General features: G+C 42.2%; 2 protein-coding genes and 2 long non-coding RNA genes across 8 annotated transcripts; 2 read left to right on the top strand and 2 right to left on the bottom strand.

Moving 5' to 3' along the window:
• Nucleotides 1-252: 252 nt before the first annotated feature.
• Nucleotides 253-1,379, bottom strand: LOC124341620. The gene is made up of 2 exons (XR_006918541.1): nt 1,289-1,379; nt 253-1,215 (listed from the first exon to the last, which is right to left on the bottom strand). It is a non-coding gene; the product is annotated as an uncharacterized LOC124341620 (long non-coding RNA).
• On the top strand, nt 1,158-12,165 carry LOC124340849. The gene is made up of 17 exons (XM_046793585.1): nt 1,158-1,823; nt 2,576-2,779; nt 6,681-6,864; nt 6,939-7,154; nt 7,397-7,512; nt 7,810-7,996; nt 8,086-8,202; nt 8,295-8,446; nt 9,377-9,614; nt 10,037-10,162; nt 10,368-10,483; nt 10,592-10,770; nt 10,833-10,985; nt 11,100-11,259; nt 11,338-11,472; nt 11,538-11,688; nt 11,767-12,165. Exons 1-17 carry the CDS (start codon nt 1,625-1,627, stop codon nt 12,014-12,016), a joined length of 2,883 nt encoding a protein of 960 aa, XP_046649541.1. The 5' UTR covers nt 1,158-1,624; the 3' UTR covers nt 12,017-12,165.
• Nucleotides 12,166-16,152: 3,987 nt separating this feature from the next.
• On the top strand, nt 16,153-18,448 carry LOC124341405. Its single transcript, XM_046794503.1, has 5 exons — nt 16,153-16,185; nt 16,252-16,459; nt 16,591-16,743; nt 17,147-17,158; nt 17,850-18,448. Coding segments are annotated over exons 1-5 (420 nt in total). The 5' UTR covers nt 16,153-16,183; the 3' UTR covers nt 17,895-18,448.
• Nucleotides 18,449-19,400: 952 nt separating this feature from the next.
• LOC124341499 lies at nt 19,401-20,922 on the bottom strand. Of its 5 annotated transcripts, none has more exons than XR_006918379.1 (6): nt 20,808-20,922; nt 20,617-20,708; nt 20,457-20,514; nt 20,204-20,374; nt 19,719-20,125; nt 19,401-19,441 (listed from the first exon to the last, which is right to left on the bottom strand). It is a non-coding gene; the product is annotated as an uncharacterized LOC124341499 (long non-coding RNA). The 5 variants fall into 5 exon arrangements; XR_006918378.1 differs by having other exon boundaries at nt 20,445-20,514; XR_006918377.1 differs by having other exon boundaries at nt 20,457-20,555.
• Nucleotides 20,923-21,013: the final 91 nt, after the last annotated feature.

A 21,013-nucleotide genomic window follows, 5' to 3' on the forward strand; every position in this document is an offset into this window, starting at 1 on the left:
AGCGGTGAGCTTTGGGATGAACTCGATGGTTTAGTTGTCGGCCGTTCGTGTTAGGAGATCCTGAACGGCCGTTATCGCCTTGTCCGCTATACATCATTTGCATGTCATGAAATTCCAGTCACTCCGCCTTCTTGTCTTTTATAGATACGACAGAGGCCCATCATAACTAAACGGAGGGGCTAATGTATATGGCCTCCATTTAGGTTTAAATAGCGAGACATTATCGGATTATATACAGAATTTTTTAAAAAATAAATAAATAAAGGCCAGCAAGCACTTTTACCCCGGTAAAAACTTATAGAGCTTTTGCGTTCGTCACTCTCGACCGAAATTCAATTCGAAACGTAATCGGTTTTGAGTTAAGCTATTTGATGTATAAATACATACCGGGGGCGATTTGAAATATTTTCCAAAATGGATCGGAAGAATTGCGTGATCTATGCAAATTTTCTTTTCTTTTATGTATTTTATGTGTTTTGTTGAAAGAAAGAAAAGAAAAAAAGGGATAAATATGTTTGATTTGTTTTGCCACTTTTCAATCGATTTTGTTTGTTTGTTTTTTTCCTTTTTGACTGAATCTGAATGTATAGTCGTTCACGGTTTCTCTCCCGTCCTCTCCAACCCCCTAGAGAATTATATCTCTCCTTTCCTCCCGTTGTGCAAATAAACGAAACACGCCCACCCACTTCAGACTCGGCGTGGATGGAACCCAAATAAATAAATGCTGGGACGTCTCGAAAAATGTCAGACACTTCCCCAAGTCTGAAGGAGAGGAGACAATCGAATATTTTTATTATTTAATGTTTGCAGTGTGCACGGAAGCCAAATGGCATTCCCTTTCCGTCTCCGACACACAAACACAATCGCATATTAGCCTGGGAAAATATGTTTGATGATTTTGTCTCTCTCTCTCCACTTTTTGTGCTGTGCAGGGCGACTGCGCCAGAAGACAAGTGCTGTGCTGCACGACAGCGGGAAAAACGACGGCCGTCGATTTATTCCCGGGCAGCGCAGTCGAGTGGAAGAAGGTGAGCAACCACTAAAAGAACAAGAAAAAGAAGAAAAACAGGAAACAGTCGAGTCCAATTCCGGAAGGCAGGAGTTAAGGAGGAGGAGCCTTTCGCGTGACAAACGACCGGATGGCGGGTATAGTGGCGGTTCAACAGCAGCAGCCAGGGCCAGCCAGTGCCACCAGCCAACAGCCTCTCTTTTAAACTATTGAAAACGACAGAGGGAAGGAATAAAAACAATTGGACGTGAAAAAGAACCAAGGAGAACGATCGCTCACTCGTGTTGTGACTGTGCAGCACGACAGACGTCCGCCAGTTGAGCTGCTGTGCACACCGGATGGGAAGTCCAAGCCAAAGACCATCAGTTGAAGCGGTAAACCAGCGTGCGGAATCAACTGAAGAAGAAGAAGAATTAGATGAGAAGGTCACGGTGTACGTCCAGTGCAGGCCTCGGACAAACAACACGCCGGAATAAGTTAAATAGAGTGCAGTGCGGCCTAGCAGCAGCAGCTAATCAATAGATGTAAACTTGTTGTGTCGCTGTTAAATAAAAAGGTGACACACAATCTGTGAAGGTGAAAGTGGCCAACAACAACTGCTGTGTGCCGGGCAACATGGGATCATCCGGCCGAGTTGCTGTTCCTGGGATGTCGACTAATGTGAAACTTTTACTGCCATTCAAAGTGAAAATGGTCATCTTCTTGTCGTTGGCCGTGCTGATTGCCAATTGCCTGGTAATGAGCACAGCAGCATCCGGCGATTTCGTCGATTCCGGCCATCTCGTCTGGACCACCATCGGAGTCACAGCGCGCAGTAAGTTTCATCTTTTTTTAAAAGAAATATTGAAGAAAATAGACTTAAAAATATTTTTTTAAAAAAAGAAAAGAGATATAAAAATGGACTTGTGTTCACTGGGGGGCGCCATTGTATTTTGATAAGTGATGACATTTTCTTTTGTCGAGAGAAAAATGCTGGAAGAATAACTGCGGGCTCTCTCTTCTGTTGGCCCATTGTTTGTCGACTTCTTTCTTCTTCTTGTTATTCTTCTGCCCGTCGCTGAAGACACACAAAGGCCAGCGGGGCCACTACATATACACACAGGAGGGCGGAAGTAATAATGACAATCGTCAGCGCAACAATGATATAAAAGACTAACTCACACACACACAAAGTCTCTCCTGAAAAATATAGAGCCAGACACGTTCACAGATGAACGAATTTATACGCCAGGAGAAAAAATCAAATCACCAACAATCGATTTTTGACTCCATTATCAAACTCTTTTGTGTGTGTGTGTCTACCGTCTAGTTAAGTTGTTGTAAAAAGTTATTTTTATCTTTTCCTTTTTTGTTTGGGGGGGGGGGGGGGTTTAATTGTTACAAATGAAGAGTTTGTCAACCAAGAGGAAACACTCGATTTGGCCAGAAACTATACGATCAATTATGATTAACCATATCTTCCTGTCGCCTGTGATTTATTTATTATCGCTGTTGATTGAATTCGCTTTTAGTTGATTGCTGATTTGTCTTTTTGTTTTTAAAAATTGCCCAACGATTGATGAAAAGGTGAAGTGGACATGTGGACCAAGACGAGCAGCGGGTGCGCCTGTTCCAGCCAGGATCACCACATGCAGTCGCAAGGAGCCAAAGGAGGAGCCAACAAGAACATGAAGACGTGCGCCTGCTGTGCCCACGCAGGAGCCTGTCAATGCGGTCCCAAGGTCCCGTACCGCTGCGCCCAGTGTGGACTGGAGCAACAATGCGACCAGAGTAAGTCAACCACTCATCGAGTTAACCAATTAACCGCGTATCGATCCAAAGAAAAGGAGGCTCCTAATATAGCCGTTAGGAGCGTCTCTCGTCTAGCACGACAAACCGCATTGTTGTCCCCATTCATTTGACCGGGACAACACAGCACAAAAGTAGAGCTGGCACGACAGACACCTTTATTTTGTATTATTCTTTTTAGCTGGCCAGGGCCAGCAGCCTCTCGCATTTCCAATTTTCCTTCTTCTTTTGCCAAAATCGGATTGGCTCCTGTTTTGGATGACATACGATCTATAGAAGTCTGTCTCAATCATCCTAACAGGCGTAGCAATTCCCCGGCAACTTGTATGTCACGTTGCCCAGGAACAGCCGAGAGCTTCTAGTTTAGCCCGCCCGCCCCCAAAAAAGATGCAATTTCATAAGTTAACGTTTCTCTGTTGTAGCCTATATGTACATTGCGACTCTTTTTCTCTATTTTTTTATTTTCCTCCGCGTATTATTTATACAACAGCAAACGCTGGCGGAAATATTTTTCGAATCAATTGAGAGATCCCGACGTAAGGCAGCAGCCAAATAATGGTATAGTGAGTCTCGTAATAATTTTTGGCCTTTTCATCCAACATTTCCCGGGAGTTATTTACAGTGTGTGTGTGTATGGGCAGGGCTTCGCTCTCATCTGCGACGCACACTGGTTGCTAGCAGCCGATGCTGTACACTGCTCCTCGCCGTACATCATTTGACTAAATGACGCAATCAGTCATGTTCCACCGTGTAAACTCAGCGCCCAGCAAATCACTTTTTGAGCGAATGTCAGATTTAGAAAGAGAGAAACTCGCGTTCGTCCCTCGCCACCGCCAGCACCGAACCAGGAAACGGATGTCATTCCTACGACGGATGCGACGGATGCGACGAACGAACGAGGTTTTATCCTCTCTCCTTGCTGAGCTTGTAAGGGGGTCGTTGATGTCATCAGATTCTTTTATATTCCACCGGGGGTGAAGGGCAAATGTCTTGATCAGAAAATAAAAGAAAAAAGCTGGAAAATCCTGCCCGGCAGCTTACCTCTGTGCTGTCTCATTATCTGTCTCGTCGGTATTTAGAACAGCGCTGGGGGGCTTATTTTCTTCCTGATCTCCAGTCGGACGTCATCATTAGATGTAAACCAACCGGCGGACTTTTGGGTATGTACGTGTGGGTGACGAAAAACTCCCGCGACCGACTCCCGGCGTGACGTTGATTGGCCAGTTTCGTTTGGTCACGTCGAAATTAATAATTCAAAAAATGTCTCAACACAAACAACTATTAGAAGAGTCGACGGCTGGCGTTGGGGTCGCAAAGGCGTAGTCGCTGCTATGCTGGACGTGACACCGGGGCCGGTTAGATGAGAAAGCCGGCCCGCGCGTTCCAGCACAGCTGACCCAAAATGCGTCACGATCGATGGTTTAATTGATTCAAATAGCCTTGACGGGCGAGGTAGTAGAGCTGGAGATATGCTCGTCAATTGCGCTTCATCTTTTGCCAGCTGGAGGAAAAGTTGATCATCAATATTATTCCCTTGTCATCACACAGAGCACGGCATGGCACTGCACGGAAGCGGATTGTGTCTAGTCTGCACAAACAACTTGTCCTCTCGTCGATCCCCTTATACCCTGCTCTGCGTTATATAGTTTTCCTTCTCATGTTTGCCGACTCTTGACTTTCCTATCGACTATATTGCACGACATTCTTCACTCTGTCGTCGTCGTTGAGAGAATATAAAAGCGGCAACGCTCGTTGATGAAGGGGGAGCCATCACAATATGAACAACAACAACATATAAATGGCCGGATGCTGTTTGAACATCAATGGCGATGTCGAACCAAATAAATGTGTCAAACTCGTTTTTTTTATTATTATATGGGGAAAATATAAGAAACTTTGGACGGCAGAGTATAATACGATCGTGTGTGCGGATGTAGTCAACACGCCATGTATAGCGAGTTTCATTTTGCATGTTGGTACATCAACTTTGCGTTTCAATTTGTTTCTTCTTCCAGTTTTCAAATTTTCTCTATTTTTCAATTTGAGTATTTTTTGGTAGGGGGATGAGCATTTTCCTTAAGAGCCGAACGATTGAAATGTGTGCAGGGCCGGGACTATACTGAGGAATGCTCAACGGCTGCGTAACGATGGAAACGTGTAACTGCCGTGTCGTATTGTCATTCTTTTTCTTTTTTCTTTTTTAAAGAAAAAATAACGTTGACAAAAGAATCTAAAAAGCCCCGGGCTTATTGAATTCCGTTCCCAGGGCATATAGGAGAATATGGGAAAAAACAGCGTTGAAATTCTAAAAGAAGAAGAAGAAGAAAAGGGGGAAATAATCGATGGGGATGTGAGTGACTGATTGGGAAAAAGTTGCGGACGTGAACAGGGTTTAGTATCATCTTCCTCCCTTTTCTTCCAATGCTGTCGGTCGGGAAAATAAGGAAGAAAGTGCCAGTCAAGCAAAATGACTGATGCCAAATGGCTCCGGCCGCTATTCATCATTTGTTGTTTGGATGTGGTTGTTGTTGTTGTTGGGCGTCAGCCGCTGATTGAATCACGACCGAACACACACACAGAGTCTATACACAACACAGCAGCCGAATAAGCACGTCTCTTGATTTTTGCCAGACGTTTATTTCCTATGTCGTTGTGTGAATCGCTTGACAAGCGAATAATAATAAACAAACTCGCATATTACGTTAATATAGTTGAATAAATCAAAAAATAAAAAATCTAATAAAAATGGCTGCTGCCTTGCGGCTGGGTGCTCCTTGTTTTTCCCATGAAATTCCGGCGGAATAAAAAGCAGCTGCTGCTGCTGTTGTTGGTTTTGTTGAAGAGTTTTGACGAGGATTGTTTTCTTTCTTTTTGTTTTCTTTATTCTCTCGCCGATGGAATATTAGGAGAGCAAACAACGTGTCACTCGAAAGTGTTGAGAGAGCCTCTTCTTCTATCTTCTTTCTATATTTTTCGATTGTTGTTTGTCTTATTCTTCTGGGAAATGTGCGACGAATTGTCTCCCCCTCTCCCAGCAGGGCCGTCGCGTCGACTATTGATCGGCGGCGGCTGATATTATAATTCCCTTCATTGGCACCAGAAGAAACGAGCCCACGAGTTTTATCAGTTTTATTGTCCAGGGGGATATGATTGTGGACAATTTTGACAGAAAACATTTTCTATCAAAATATAATAAGACCATCAAAAGTCTATCGATTTCACATTTGGCCGTCAGACAGCCCGTCATCGGGCGTTTAAAACGAATCTGTTTCACCCACACATAGTAGTTCTTATTCTCTCTTTCTCTACTGGGGTTGTTCAAATGGCGATTGAAGGTCCGTGGGGAGGTCAAAAAGGGAACAAAAATGTCATTGTGTGCTGCCCGTTCGTGTCGGCTTCTATAGCCCCGTGCACTTGTATTGCGTTGGCTCTTGCCTTTGAATTATTGATCAATATTTAGCCGTCCGACCGACTCTATACTGTATATAGACGCCGAAAAGTCACATCATAAAATACTGCGCAGATAGTACAAGATCTATCGCGCGGATATCTCTATATAATATCCATAATAATAATAATAAAAGAAGAGGGGCGATGTTGTTTGTTGTTTTGATGCGCAAAAAAGGCCCAACTGGGGAATCGAGGTCGCCTTATCTCTGCTGGCGCAATCGATTCTCATTAGACGCCATCCATCATCCCATAACCGATTTTTGCCTCCCGTGTCTCTCTCTCTCTCTAAGCTTCTGATGATGATGATGATGTCTGACGTGGATTTATTGTTTCTGACTTCTTTCTCTTTTTATTATTATTATGGCCATCCCTTTTGGCGACCCGTAAATCTTCTTCGGCCATCATCTTCTTATTCTTTCGCTTATTTTCGCAGTGTGCAACGTCACTCTGGATGCCCGCCAGTTGTACTCGACTTCACGTCTCCGATACGGTCAGATTAAATCGCTGGAACTGCACGAACATCAGCACTGCTGGTACCGGCTCCTGCCCGAGCCCGGCTACCGCATCGAGTTGCAAATCTACCGGCTCGTCGACACTGGCCACCTCAACCAATCCAAGTAAAATTGATCCAAATCATTTCTCTCTCTTTCTCTATTTCTGGATGAAGCGCTAAATATTTCCGTTACTGCAGGTGCACGGGCGGCCAATTGGAATGGATTACCAGCGGAAGTAGTAGCAGTGGTGGTAGTAGTATTGAAAGCGCCATTTCCGGTTCTGTCCAGCAGCAACCGCCGCCGCCCAACCTGCACCAGCATTCGTGGACTTTGTGCGGGGCTAACGAGCGCTACTCACCGCCGGCCCTCCTCTTCTCCGACGACGACATTTCGCCGGCCACACTTGTGCTCAAGTGAGTAGGACCTCATTATTCATGGGCCGCCCACGCCAACTTCTACCCCCCCACGTGAATAATTGTCAGATGACGTCGGAGCGTTTCTCATTTCCGTCGACATTATCATCTGCTGATGCTGTTGGTGATTGATGGATTGCATCAATTGTTGTGATCTGTTGACTTGTGTGACACAGCATCTGCTCTCTAACGGGACGTTGATAATATCATTTTGGAAATTTGGCGCGTGTCGCATTTGGCAGGTCGGGGGAGAAGACGAGACGCGGCAAACTGTTGGCTCATTTCAGTTTCACGCCCATTGGGCATTCCGCTCCGTTGGGCGTGCAAACAATCGGAGGGACGCCCGTTCACGGTTCAGGTAATTTCCTATACGTGTGTGTCTGTGTGTACACATTAGAAATGGCTAGTCGTTTTCGCTATCCCCTTTGCTCTTCTCCGTACCTCATTTGCTTATTGACCAAGTTGCAACCCGGCAACCGTCTAAATCAATTGACTCTCCATCTACGCAGCGAGAGACGAGAGAGAGAGAGCCATATAGCCATTCTGTGTATGCATCATTTTAATACTGAAGGAAATGTCATAATAATAATGGACGTGTGTGCGCTTCATTAATTCATTTCGTGTCGTCGTCGTCGTCGTCGGGGGGAAAAAACAGTTTGCGATTGGCACTACCAGCAGTCGGATTGCCTGAAGGAGGGTCGCTACAACAACACTTGTCGGATGGCCAGTCCAGGTTACCCTGGACTTTACCCACCCAACCGGACGTGCCGATACCACGTCGCTCTGCAGTCGCCGTTCCAGCCGCTGACGCTTCACTTCACTTCGGTTCAATTACCCGCCCAGTAAATATTATACCAAAAAGATCTTATGTAGTTCGTTACGATTATAATTATACGCCTCAATGATTACGCCAATTTGCTGTTTGACACAGACGCTGCGTGACCGACTTTATTCGCGTCCTGATTAACGGCCGACTCCACTCGACTCTCTGCGGACAGGAGACGGTCCAGCTCGTGACTTTTGGTCCCGACGTCATCGTTGAATTCACGTGAGGATTTTTTTAATTTTTTTTTCTAAATTAGACGGTTGGTTTGACACATTCTAACATTTTACACGTTTCCAACTGGGTGGTGATCATAGCTCGGGCGTTCTACTGCCGCCCTACGTGTTCAACGGATTCCTGGCCCAGTTAACTTTCCACGAAATGGACGGCCAGCCTCAGCCGCACGTCCGTGGCAACTCGAAAAATCCTCCGGCTCTTCAGCAGCAGCAGCCAGCGCCAGCCATTCCAAGTAAAACTTTGTGACTCTTGTATGCGAGAAACTTGGTGGGAATGGGAGAAGCTTCAAAATTTCCTGCAACGAAAATTTTGCTGCTAAAAGCGACTAACTAATTAGAACGGGGTGTCTAGCTCTACAGTATATAGTATGTAGTGCACATATTATTATAATAGTTGTGTATAGCCCTGGCGATGTGGCCGGGGACCTGTGCTGAGACTCTGCTGGCGCTTATTATCGCATGGCAAAGTTTGACCATCATCAAGGGAGAGAGAGCGAAGCTTAGATTCTCTCGCTAAGCTTCTTGTGCCTCTGCGCCGCAATAATGAGCCACCTCCCCGCCCATATACTTTTGAAATGAATTATACCAGCGCAGATATAGATATCACAGGCACAAAACATTTTACGCTATAATAGTATAATAACACACACACACAGCAGTGGCGAGGCTTTAATACGACGGAAGAAGAGATAGGGTTCCGGCTATAATTGAAGTTGGCCGAATCCACAACTGCAGTAGCAGCAACAGCATTGGATATATTGGGTCGTATGCGCCTGCCCAGCAACAATAGAAACACCCACCCAGCACTGGGCTTGCGTCTGGATTTTTTCGCCAAACTCTCCACTTTAACTGTTCACGGTTTCATACATGCGAATAGGAAGAAAAAAAAAGTGTCTGCCAGTGTATATAATTCACGGTCGTATAAATCGCGTCAATCCTATCACGCGACGATTCCGTCAATTCATTTGATCCGGAAAATCCAAGAACCGGCACGATTCTCTCTCCCCTATTGAAGGATCTCTCTCTCTCTAAGAATAAAGTTTGGCCGTCGCCATATAAAAACTGGCCGCTTGACTGGCTGTCTAAAGATTGTCTGTCGCCTTTCTCCCGCGTTTGATCCCGTGCGGTATTACCTCAGCAGCACTTTTGTTGTCTCTCCATAGGCGGGGCTTTCCGGGCTGTGGAGCGACAGGCTCACGCTGTTTGCGACTACGTGATCCGGGCCAACGCCAGCGGTGCAGGAGGAGGCAGCGGTGGCGGAGAAACGATGATGAATCGCTGGTCGGGTTTCTTCAGCACGTCCAGCACGGCCTGGCGAGTTTGGCCGGCTCCTTGCTCCTTCACGTTCCCCGTTCAACCGGGCCAGAGCGTCCAAATCAATTTGCTGACGTTCAACATCACGTACGTACACTATATAGAACCATAGTCTTAAAGTGGGGAACGAGAGAGATGGACTTTACTGCTGCTGCTGGTATAATATAAGCCGCTTCCGCATTTTAACATTTCTCTCTTTACCCAGCAAAAGCTGTATAGTACCCGACCAGCGCAGCAAATAATACAACTGCTGCGGGAGTCGGTGGGCAATAAGTTTTGGGTGGGTGGGTGGCTGTTTTGTTCATCAAACACTCAGTGCTGCGTCTATCTCTGCTATACAGTATACACGTCTCTACTTGATGGAGATATAGAGCGGAGACTGGCCAAAGAAAAAGTTTGGCAGTCTTGTGAAACTACTACAGCACTAGACATAATAGTCAACTTATTACATATCCATGTGAGCCGATCTTATATTATTAATATCCAACAACATCCTGCTGGACGCCCAGCGGGTCGGATTGTACTTCCTTTATGGAAATCCACGAAGGGGCCCTTGACGTCAGATGGAGTTCATCATCCCCGCGACAAAAGATCTGCAGCCCGGCTTGGAAAAAGTCCAGGAATTCTTACACCAGGTTCATTTTTCTTTCCTTTCTTTATATACAATTGCGAAAATTTAAAAAAATATTATTCTCCCGCGTTAACTTTGATCTCTTTGGAAACTCTGTTTGAATATGTCAATCGTTACTTTTTCACCCCGGTGATGAACCCTCGAAAAGTTTCATCCGATTAATAAGCAAAGTTTATTTGTACGTAATATCTGACGGTCGTTTATTATAGATTCAATCAGCCGTACCTGATCCAGTCCAACAACGCCAGTCTCTCCATCCGATTCCGCATGGATCCCATCACTGGAGCCGACCAGGTGATTGAAGGAGCTTTCGCCTATTTCAACGGTAATATTGCCATTTGAAATTCTTAATTTCATTTTAGGTTTTTTTAAATTTCTGAGCTGAACTTGAAAGATTCAAGAGACTGTTCTTTTTCCCCCCACTTGTATCCAGAGCTGGAAGGATTCCGAATTCCGGGAACCCTATGCGACGCCCTCTTTGACGGGAAAGTGACCCCGCCCAACGGCCGTCTGTCTAGTTCCTTTGATTCGACCATTTTTTGGTCGGTTGTCGGCCCGTTCAATTGCACTTCAACTTTCGATCCCGACGAGAGGAGATCCGTCACGCTCACCGTACATTTACTCCATTTCACTGTCGGATTTGATCGTGTTGTAATCCTCGCAATATTGCCCAGGTGACGGCCAGTCAGATGAAGGACGACGGGCGCTGTTACACCGAGTGCGATCGACAGGGATGCCACTGCCGGGCCAACGACACCAACAGCGTCGACCACATCGTCCTCTCCATGTCGAACCGCTCCATCGTTTGCCTCTGCGGAAATATCCAGGTATATACAGCACACACGATTTATAATCCCCTCGAGGCCGAGACGGGCGAAACACGTCGGCACGGGCACGTGTAATCTTCCAATACACTTTTGTGATTTTTTTCGAAAAAAAAGGCTTTTCTACCCGTGAGCTTATCGTCCAACACCCGTCTCTCCGTCCATCACCACGTCGTCGAGTTCAGCTTTGGCCAGCCAGATTTGGCGGTGGATTTGAGCTACCGTTTCTCCACTAGACACGAGTGCGGGTCGGAAACTTTCCTGGAATCGCCCACCGGTCCGTCTCTCTTTTGACTTGATTCTAAATATTTGAGTCTGTGCTGACTGTCTTATTCAATTGATGATGATGAAAAAGGATCCATTTCGTCGCCCATGTTCGGTATGAAGGAGCGATCGACCAACGAGGGATACCACCACACCGACTGTCTGTGGATTGCCACGGTGAAACCGACGGAATTATGGACGGCCACCATCCACACGCCCGGTCAAGGTATGTATAGTTTGCGTCTGCACTGCGAATTTAATCGACAACTCTTTCATTTTCGGTGACAACAGGGGACTGTCAGGAATGGAATTTGACAATGCACTACTACGACGACAAGTGGCCCAGCCAACTGGGCGCCGTTATTAACGTCCTCTGCCCGGACAGCAGCAGCGACAAACAGGTTTTGGCCATGCCGAGTGGCTTGAATGTCATGGCCATCAGGTAAGGAATATTTCTGCCAATAAATGGAATCCCCTCCCCAGCATATATATCATTCCGGCTGAATTGGATTTTGCATAGGCTTCAAGCTTGGAATACGGTCCCCGTCCAGTACCGACTCGTCTGGCAAACTTCGTCACTGTCTAGTCCAGCACCTGGAGTCCAACGCTCACTCTCATCTCTGATCACGACCGCTATTCCGTCGCCGGACCAACAACCTGACCCCATCGGCGACATTTCGAGTGGTTCGTGCCGATTATCGTCGTCGTCCATGTCGTCCATTTGTTGTACATTTCTACTCATCGCATTCGCCCTCGTTCACAGACTCTGAGTCATCCCCCGATCGTAATCATTTCAATGTCGAGAGAATCAATCTGACAGTTTTCTTATAAACGATGATGTTGATTCCTCCTATAAAATAAGAAATCATGTAATATATTTCAAAAAATTTACATATAAATATATATGACAGAATTAGACTTAACGTGTTCAATGCTGTTCAAGCTTAACTAATCCAACTACTGTATACAAAATCATGAATGAGGAGCAACTCTCATAAAACTCTCAATTGTATAAAAGTATCGAGGTGCAGGTGCTGTTATTTTTTATTATTATTATTTTTTTTATACCCGAAGGCTTGTATTCTACTTTTTTTCTTACGGTTGCGGGTTGTGAGGTGAGTGAGGGTTACATCGGCCTTTTCATCAGATGGCGAGATGGTTCATGAAGTTGTCAATATTCTCAACAGAGGGCCGTGGATGCCAACATTTGAAACAAAACAATCTGTGGACCTGTGACCCTTTGGCGTGCCATAGTTCTAATTTCTATTGTCGGTGGAGTTCTCGCCATAACGACGGATTGTCCCCCCATCCGCCAGGTGGCGCGAGTGTCTTCCAGTCTTCGTGATCGTGAGGAAGAAATATTTGCATTTGCCATTTGTTTCCGAGACGCTGACTTGAAACATGCTTGAAAGTGTCTTCCAAGTTGATTGGTGTCGATCTACATTTTTAACCATTAAACGTAATTGGTAATGCTAGTTTGAATTTCTTATATTTAATTAGTCTTTGACGTCTCTGTCTGAATTTACAGGCAATCTGGCATATAATTTCACTTGGCCAAATGTGATGACGTGTCGAAACTGCTGTTCATTTTGTCGAAATGTCGGCCATTGTTAGCTGTAAGCAGTCTTGCCGTCCGATCAATTTTTTGAGTTTGATCGCGATTAAACTCAAAAGACGATGAGTTGATCTTGCGATCAAACTCAAACGATTGATTTTGATCCCGATCAAAATTTTTGCAATCAAACTCAAACTCATTTTTCTCACAATTTGCGCCATCTAGCGGTCAATATAACAAACTCACGTATATCTCGTCCAGTTGACCGACAAACGCGGGAAGTAGATTGAAAAAGAAATTTCACTGGTAGGGTAGTCTAGTAAAATATACTATGTTTCCAAAATACATGTTGTCATCAAGATTCAAGATTTCATTGACAAAAGCGAACAAGAAACAATAATTTATTCTTTAAACTTCTGTTTTATTTTCTTTTCTTATTTAAACATGAAATGAACCAAGAAAATAAACGTGAATGAATTTTTCACTCGTCTGAGTTTACCACTTATTTGACATGTTGTTATTGACCTTTAGGAATAATAACATTTCGAAGTGCTTGTCAGTTAACTGAAGTCTTTTGGGTGTAAAAATTAGTCCCCCTTGACTGAAAAGTCTCTCCACTGCAACTGATGATGGTAGTGTGACGTTGTATCGTCTAAAGAACAAAAAAAAATGTTACATGTATTTTTTATATTATCATATCAATAAAAAAGAGATAGTCATTGATGATACTTACTTGTACATTTTCATGATCGTCGGAAAATTCTTCAAGTCTTCCAAAGTTTTACACATCTGCAAATAAGACTCTACTTCATCAATTTCTGCAGTCTTAGCATTTCTTTTTGCTATTGAGGCAAAAAAATCCTTCGCCCGTCTCTGTCTCTTCTCCGGACTTGGATCTGATATGGAAGAGGAGGTCCCGTCACTTTCATCGTCAGAGCTATAAAGAACGAACGAAGAATTTTTAATTAAATGGAATTTGCGTCAGATGCGTCTTTATATAACTTACGATTCAGAGTCGTTTTGTCCTTGAAACCTTGTAAATTCTCCTTTGAGCAAAGTTTTTGCGCGACGAATGTCTTCGTCATTATCCAACTAAGAAAATTTGAAAAAAGGATTGGTAATGGTGGACAAACGCAGTTCATTGTCTGAGAACATGTGTTGAAATCTAGAATTATTGTAAAAATATATTATTAATCTATTCAACTGTTTTAATCTCTTCAACAAATATTACCTAGCAGAGATAGCGTCAAGCAGTCCGGTGATTAGGGATTGACAATGAATAATTGACGCATCGTCTTGAAGTAAAGCCAGTTTTTTTTTTAAAAGAGCAATTGTAGGAAGTAGATAGCCCAAGCCGATATTCTTCTCGCCTTGCAACACGTCTAAGGCATCAGTGATGTATCGCATTATTCTTGTGTATTCCTTCATGAATTGCTCCTCGTTAGGGGTGAAAGGAGTGATACGTAGCTCATCAAACAGTCTCTTCATGGCACTATTCTTCTTTCTCAGTAATCGTTCAATGCAGCGTATAGCGTAATATTCAGAGTTCCATCTAGTTTCGTTCTTTTGAATGAAAAGTTGTCCAATGTGTTGCTTTATAATGTCCGAATTCAGAGAGCTTGATGTTTGTTTATTCAGCAACAGCTGAACTTTAAGTAAAGTCGAACTTCTCAATTCTTGAAATGTGGGATCTGGAATCTTTAGTATGTCAGCCTTGGCTATTAGACTCAACAGATGACAGGCACATTTGCGGTGCATAGGTAGAGTAGGATTCACAGCGTTAAAGACATTTTCTTGTCTGATTCTTGCGTCCAGAATTTCCCCAAGATCCAAATATAACATGTCTTCTTCGTCAGATTGTTCCAAGTAATCTTCTTCTTCTTCATAGTTTGGGACATGAGATGTATCCCCACTCTCCCGAAACGCCTTTAAAAAATTAGAACCACTATCCGTTGTTGCCCCACGCAGTTTGTCGACAACTTCAAATTCCTTGTGTAGATCTGCAATCATGGTGGTCAAAACATCATAAGTATGACGCCCTTTTATCCGTCGTATGGCAAGACAGGCACTTCTTCGTGTTAAAGATTCACGGTCAAACCAATGAATAGTCTCCCCGAGATACGATCTTCTTCTACTAGTCCAGGCATCAATGGTCGTTGCTGCATCTGTACATTCGCCAAGGCAATCAATTAGCTGTAACCTTCTTTCATTGTATAAAGTCTCCAGTCTCTTTGTAAAAAAACTTCGTCCGTGTAAAACTAGATTCGGGGCTAGATTATGAACTAGTTGCTGGAAACCCGGCTTCTCGACGGTATATATAGGTAATACGTCAACAATGAGGAAATTCTAAAAAGAAATATTTACATTAATGAAAGAAATACATTACAGTCTATATTCAATGAATTAATTACCAAGACCCAACTATCAAGGTCTTCTTGTGAAATCATGACACGTCCATTTACTGAAGTGGCTGTGTTGTTGAGAGTTGTCGAATTATCTAGTAGTTTTAAAGCATCTTCCCAAAGCTTTGCATGTCCAAGCTGGTTACTAGTATCATGATTCTGGAAGGTCGTTATGAAAAGTTATTGTGCGAGTCTGATAGGCAAATATGTAAATAAGTAATGTAAGAAAATAACACCCACCAAGAAATGCCTTTTTGCATTGTGTCGAGAATTATGATACACCACAAGTGGTTTATCAGAACCATCCTTTTTCTTTTTTCAGACGCAGCCTGGATGTAGACACCGATATACACTGGCATTTTTGCCAGGCACGTCTCCTACACATGTGAAGAATTCAGCAGGTATAGCTAATTTCTTTACAGGATTAGAATTGGTGCTACAAATACAAATAAAAAGTAAATCAAACACAAATAATTTAATGGTTAGATGAGAAATTGTTACCTAGTATTGCTTTGTCGCCTTTGTGAAACATGACTCGTGTTTGGATCTGAATTCTCATCAAAATCGCCATCATCATCCGCCTCCGACATAGTAATTCTTAGACTGCTTCAATTACGAAATTGATAATGTAATGATTACAGGGTTACTAAACTTATTAAACTAATTTGAATTACTTTTCAAAAAACCTTGATCGGGTGACACTCGAATGACTTGACAGTTGACACTTTCACTAGTCTATTTCTTGGCACTTAATTGTTTTTCCTATCAGTAGATGGCGTGCAGTCAGAAATGTTGATTGCAAAATTGAGTTTGAGTTGGATCAAAAATTTTGAGTTTGATCGCGATCAAACTCATCGTAAAATGAGTTGATCGCAAGATCAATTTTTGAGTTTGAGTTTGATCTCGATCAAAAATTGATTTCGATCAAGGCAACACTGGCTGTAAGTCTCATCTCGTGCAGAAACACTTCAGAGCTAGTAATGTAACTTTTTTGATCAATCTCGCTGCAATAATGCAATAGGTTTTACTTTTATTAGTTGATTTTCAGGTTGGAGATGGAGATCCCTTTGCTAAACTGTTGCAGAAATTTAGATGCGACAAAGTCTGAGCTTCATGGCTGTAGTATCATTAATGTGGTTTTGTTGCAGCCAGCTGGTGAAAGGTGTGATCAAGTCATGGTTGAGTTGCAGCTTCTGCGTGCAGTTTATCGAGCTGGTGCTATCCCAAGTGTAACTGCAGGAAAACTTCTTGAATTGGTAATTTGAACTTGATTTTGTTTTTCAGTAGTTAGGTGAAGTCTGCGCTTCTTTGTTGTAGTCTAATGTGCACATGGATTGGCTGCAGTCATCCAGTGAAAGGTGTGATTAAATTGAGCTGTTGCATGCAGTCTTTGGTGCTGATGTTGTCCTGGAGTGTGGGAGAGTCCCATGCTTTAAGTCTTCTGGTATCAGCCATATCTGAGTTGACGCTGGATCATGCTGCTTTGTGGTTGCCGAAATGTTGGACATCTAATAGAACTGCAAAAAGACTCCTTGAAATGGTAATTTGATAACAATTATAAGTTCTAACTTGGGAAGTATCATGCTTGGACTACTATAATTGCTTACATTGTTTAATTTTAACATTTGGGGATTTCATCATGTCAATCTCTTTCCTTCGATCATATGTAAATTGAGTTATGGATTGTTTAAGGGGAATTGGTTATTAAACAAGATAGGCAGATACTGTAGAAGAATGTTTTTGTTTCGCTGCAGAGCACTACAAATTTCAAATGAATTTGTGTTGAAATCTTAAATGAGTCATCTAGTTTCATGTAAATTTTTGTTTAAACTATAGTTATCAGATAGTGTTGCCATAGAATATTTGGGTGAACTCCATTTGAAGTGATTTTTATTTTATACAAAATTTCCATTGATTAAACATTAATTTCATTTTGGTCATAGGTTTATGTTTACGTAGCAGCACAGACTAAGAGGGTAAAGACTACGATCGGGGATAGGGCTGAGAGGAATGCTTGAAGCTATGCTCGTCCTATGCCGTATGGTGGCGCGTCGAGCACACAAATCTAGAGCCATTATTTTTCCTCTTTCCCTACTGATTTGAGTCTTCACACACCGTAAGTTTATAATTAAACCATTAACATTTCAATAGTGATGTTTTGTGTAAATATAGCTTAGATATCCCCCATGTTGTGGGAATTTTTTTTAATTTCTATGTGATGTCTAGATACAATCTATAAATTCCTTTATTAAACCCCCTTTTTGCCCATTTTCAGGCCCAGGAAACAGCGTTTCACGATTTTCAGGCCCATTTCAGAAAATCTTGAAACGCTGTTTCCTGGGCCTGAAAATGGGCAAAAAGGGGGTTTAATAAAGGAATTTATAGATTGTATCTAGACATCACATAGAAATTAAAAAAAATTCCCACAACATGGGGGATATCTAAGCTATATTTACACAAAACATCACTATTGAAATGTTAATGGTTTAATTATAAACTTACGGTGTGTGAAGACTCAAATCAGTAGGGAAAGAGGAAAAATAATGGCTCTAGATTTGTGTGCTCGACGCGCCACCATACGGCATAGGACGAGCATAGCTTCAAGGGGTTTATAGCCGTTCGTGGTCTTTACCCTCTTAATCTGTGGTAGCAGTAATGTTGCTGTCCAACATGGCCTGCCTAAACTGGTGAAAGATTTTTTGCATCGAGTTATGCCGTTGCTGTTCCTTGGTGCCGGACTGCTGGTGTTGTGCACAAAAGTTACATCCAGTTTTAATTGTTATTTGTGTCTATGCAATTAACCGTTTATATGTTGAAAAGGAACAGAAAAGTTCCTTGGTGTTGAATCGCTGGTGTTGTGCTGCATAAGTTACATCCAGTATTTTGTCTAATTGCTATTTGCGTCTATGAAGTTAACCGTATGTTGAGAAGGAAAAAATAGTAATACGGGGAATTTTTACGTTTAACAAATAATAAACATGCCTTCACGATTGGGAAATCAGCGAGGAGGAGATTGAGGGGTGAGGTTGGCAATTGATTTTCATTGACTAGAAGAAGTGGTTTGTTTTAATAAGGTAGAAATAAAATCTTTATCTATCACATCTATATACCTACCTATGTAACCACTTCTATTCCTCAAACCCCATGATCTCCACCAACTTCCATTCCTTAAACCCCCATTTCCCCACAAATGTCAATTAACTGTAATATGTAAATATTATTGTTGAAAAAATGTATCGGCCTTATAAAATGTAAAACTCATTTTTATCCTGGAACACTAACAAAATAAACAATTCATTAAATAGAGCGTCAGGTTCAAGATAATTTTTTTTGTGCGAGGCTTTTTAGCAAGCAATCCGCCACCCAATTTGACAAAAAGATAGTTTGTTTTCACGGAAATTGCGTCAAGACGGTTAAAAAATTTCTAGCTCAACAATCATGTAGAAATTTGCATCTAGTCTACTGGTGCAAATTGCGATTCTTTAAGCTTGATTATGTAGGAGATGTGTTAAAAAAATTGCGAGTTGCCAATAAATTGAACTAATTCGCTTTTTCAGAATATTTTGAAGATAGATCACAAGAAAATCTAGAAACAACAAAATGATCTAAAACCAAAATATTCAGAAAAAGTGGATTAGTTCAATTGTTTAGCTACCCACATTTGCTTTCAACACATCACCTAAATTAATCAAGCTTAAAGAATCACAATTTGCACCAGTAAACTAGATGCAAATGTCTACATGAGATTGTTGAATTAGAAATTTTGGTAACCGTCTGACGAAATTTCCGTGAAAACAAACTATCACTTTTTGTCAAATTGGGTGGCGGATTGCTTGCTAAAAACTCGCACATGCAGTGTCGGCGTAGATCCAGGGAGATTACCTGGAAATGGAGGAGGAGAGAAGAGTGCGAGGCAAGTTTTACTGGGGAGCGATTAGTCATAATAGGCTTCCGGGTTAGACTCATGACCCTCTAAAAGTTTTCGTCGGATCATGCGCCTTCCAAGTCCCCGTTCAACCAGAGCCCTCCCCTCCTCCTGGTTTCACAGCGGGTGAGTGACCACCGGCGGGCGTTGGCTAGTGGTTAGTTAGGGAAACGGGGCCACAGAAAAGAAGGGAGCCCAGAAATGCACTTGTAATTTAATCTAACTACACAATTTATCAGTCTTGGATTACAGCATTCTCTCGTCGGTTTTCAGTTTCACCAATGGAGTCCATGATCAGTAGCGAAGGATTACCCTGTAAGCAGAATGAACATTTATTTGGATGACAATAATTTTCAATAAGATTGTAGCGACAAAAAGCAATACCTCAAATCAAGAGGGACTGTGTAAGGAGCTAAATAGGGAGATTCAAGGGTAGCAGCCATTGGGTTATCAAACAAGGGAGTAAGGGACCTCGTTGACTACTTTTCATGTTTAGGAACCTGAAGGTTAGAAACTGTAAATGAAAAAAAAAAAAAACATTTTTAAAATAAGTAAAAGAATAATTAAACAGTTTTAAGTATATTACTCACGCAATATTTTTCTCGCCAAAATCATCATCTCGTCCAAGGAAACGCCATCACACATCGCGAACAGCCAAAAATCTAAGGGTAAAACTACGTGCTGTGTTGAGAGCAGGGTAGTAGAAGCCGGTTGGGTAGTCGAATGATGCTGGCCGCCTAAATGATGTTCATGAAGGCCGCATCTTCTCGGTCATTACCTAAATGGCTAAATCAAGAAACAAAATGTAAACAAAATTTAAATTCAGTGACATGACAATGAAGTTACACAGGTAACACCAATCAGCTTTCCTAAGCAATCCAGAAGATGGAATGAGTCAAGTTCGATGACAAAGCGAATGATCCGCGTTGAACGTGTGGTCATTACCTTATTTTGGAGTGATAACCAGATGCCCCACATTTGGTCTTATAGGCATCATCTAAATAAGAAATCAAACAATCGGTAACATTTCTATTAGTATGACAACTTCTCAAAATTCAATGTAAACACAACTTACAATGATGATAGGCATGATCACAATATTTAACCTCTTTTTTTGTTGTTGACAAATAGGGAGATTCAAGGGTAGCAGCCAACAGGTTAGCAAACAAGGAATCTTGTCGACTGTAAGTCCTTTTTCTTGAAAGGACATAACTTCTCATAAAGTAAGTCATGCCAATTTAGAAACCTGTAAATAAAACAAAAATTCATATTAGACTGCAATTAATAAAGTTCAGTAAACAAGGGAACTTTTATACACATGAAATCACCAATCAGTTATCCAAGATAAGATGGAATGAGAGATTGTTCCATGCTGGGGTCGGTGATCTAGCAAGTTCAATAGAAACAGCCGATAATTAAGATTAATCCTAATAAAACATGAGAAGAATATATGTTTTAGCATGAAATAAAGCTAGTGTTGGTTTTTACCTGTATCATTTCGATGACGCAGTAGATTACAATGAGTTTGAAAAAAATAGTTGACAGTAGGTTGCACGACTTTCAAGTTTACTCTGACTTGACTGTGAGTTGATGAAAAACAAAAACATTAAGGTTAATATCCAACATATACAGATTCACATCACCGACAAGTTATTACAGACGAAATCACTCGAGTTTACCTATGAATCATTGGTAATTTTCGAAGCTAGCTTAAATGCTTAACGTTGACTGTTGACTGTTGACTGTTGACTCAGATGAAATGACCTATGTTACAAGCGTTTTTTTTTTTAGTTTGAGTGGTCTCTCTGAGCATAGCCTACTCTATATAGGAAGCCCAACGGTTTGGGCTTTTTTTGGAAGCCAATTTGGGTTCCCTTCCTCTTAT

The sequence above is a fragment of the Daphnia pulicaria genome, chromosome 5 (genome assembly GCF_021234035.1).
Source record: "Daphnia pulicaria isolate SC F1-1A chromosome 5, SC_F0-13Bv2, whole genome shotgun sequence".
Lineage (NCBI taxonomy): Eukaryota > Metazoa > Arthropoda > Branchiopoda > Diplostraca > Daphniidae > Daphnia > Daphnia pulicaria.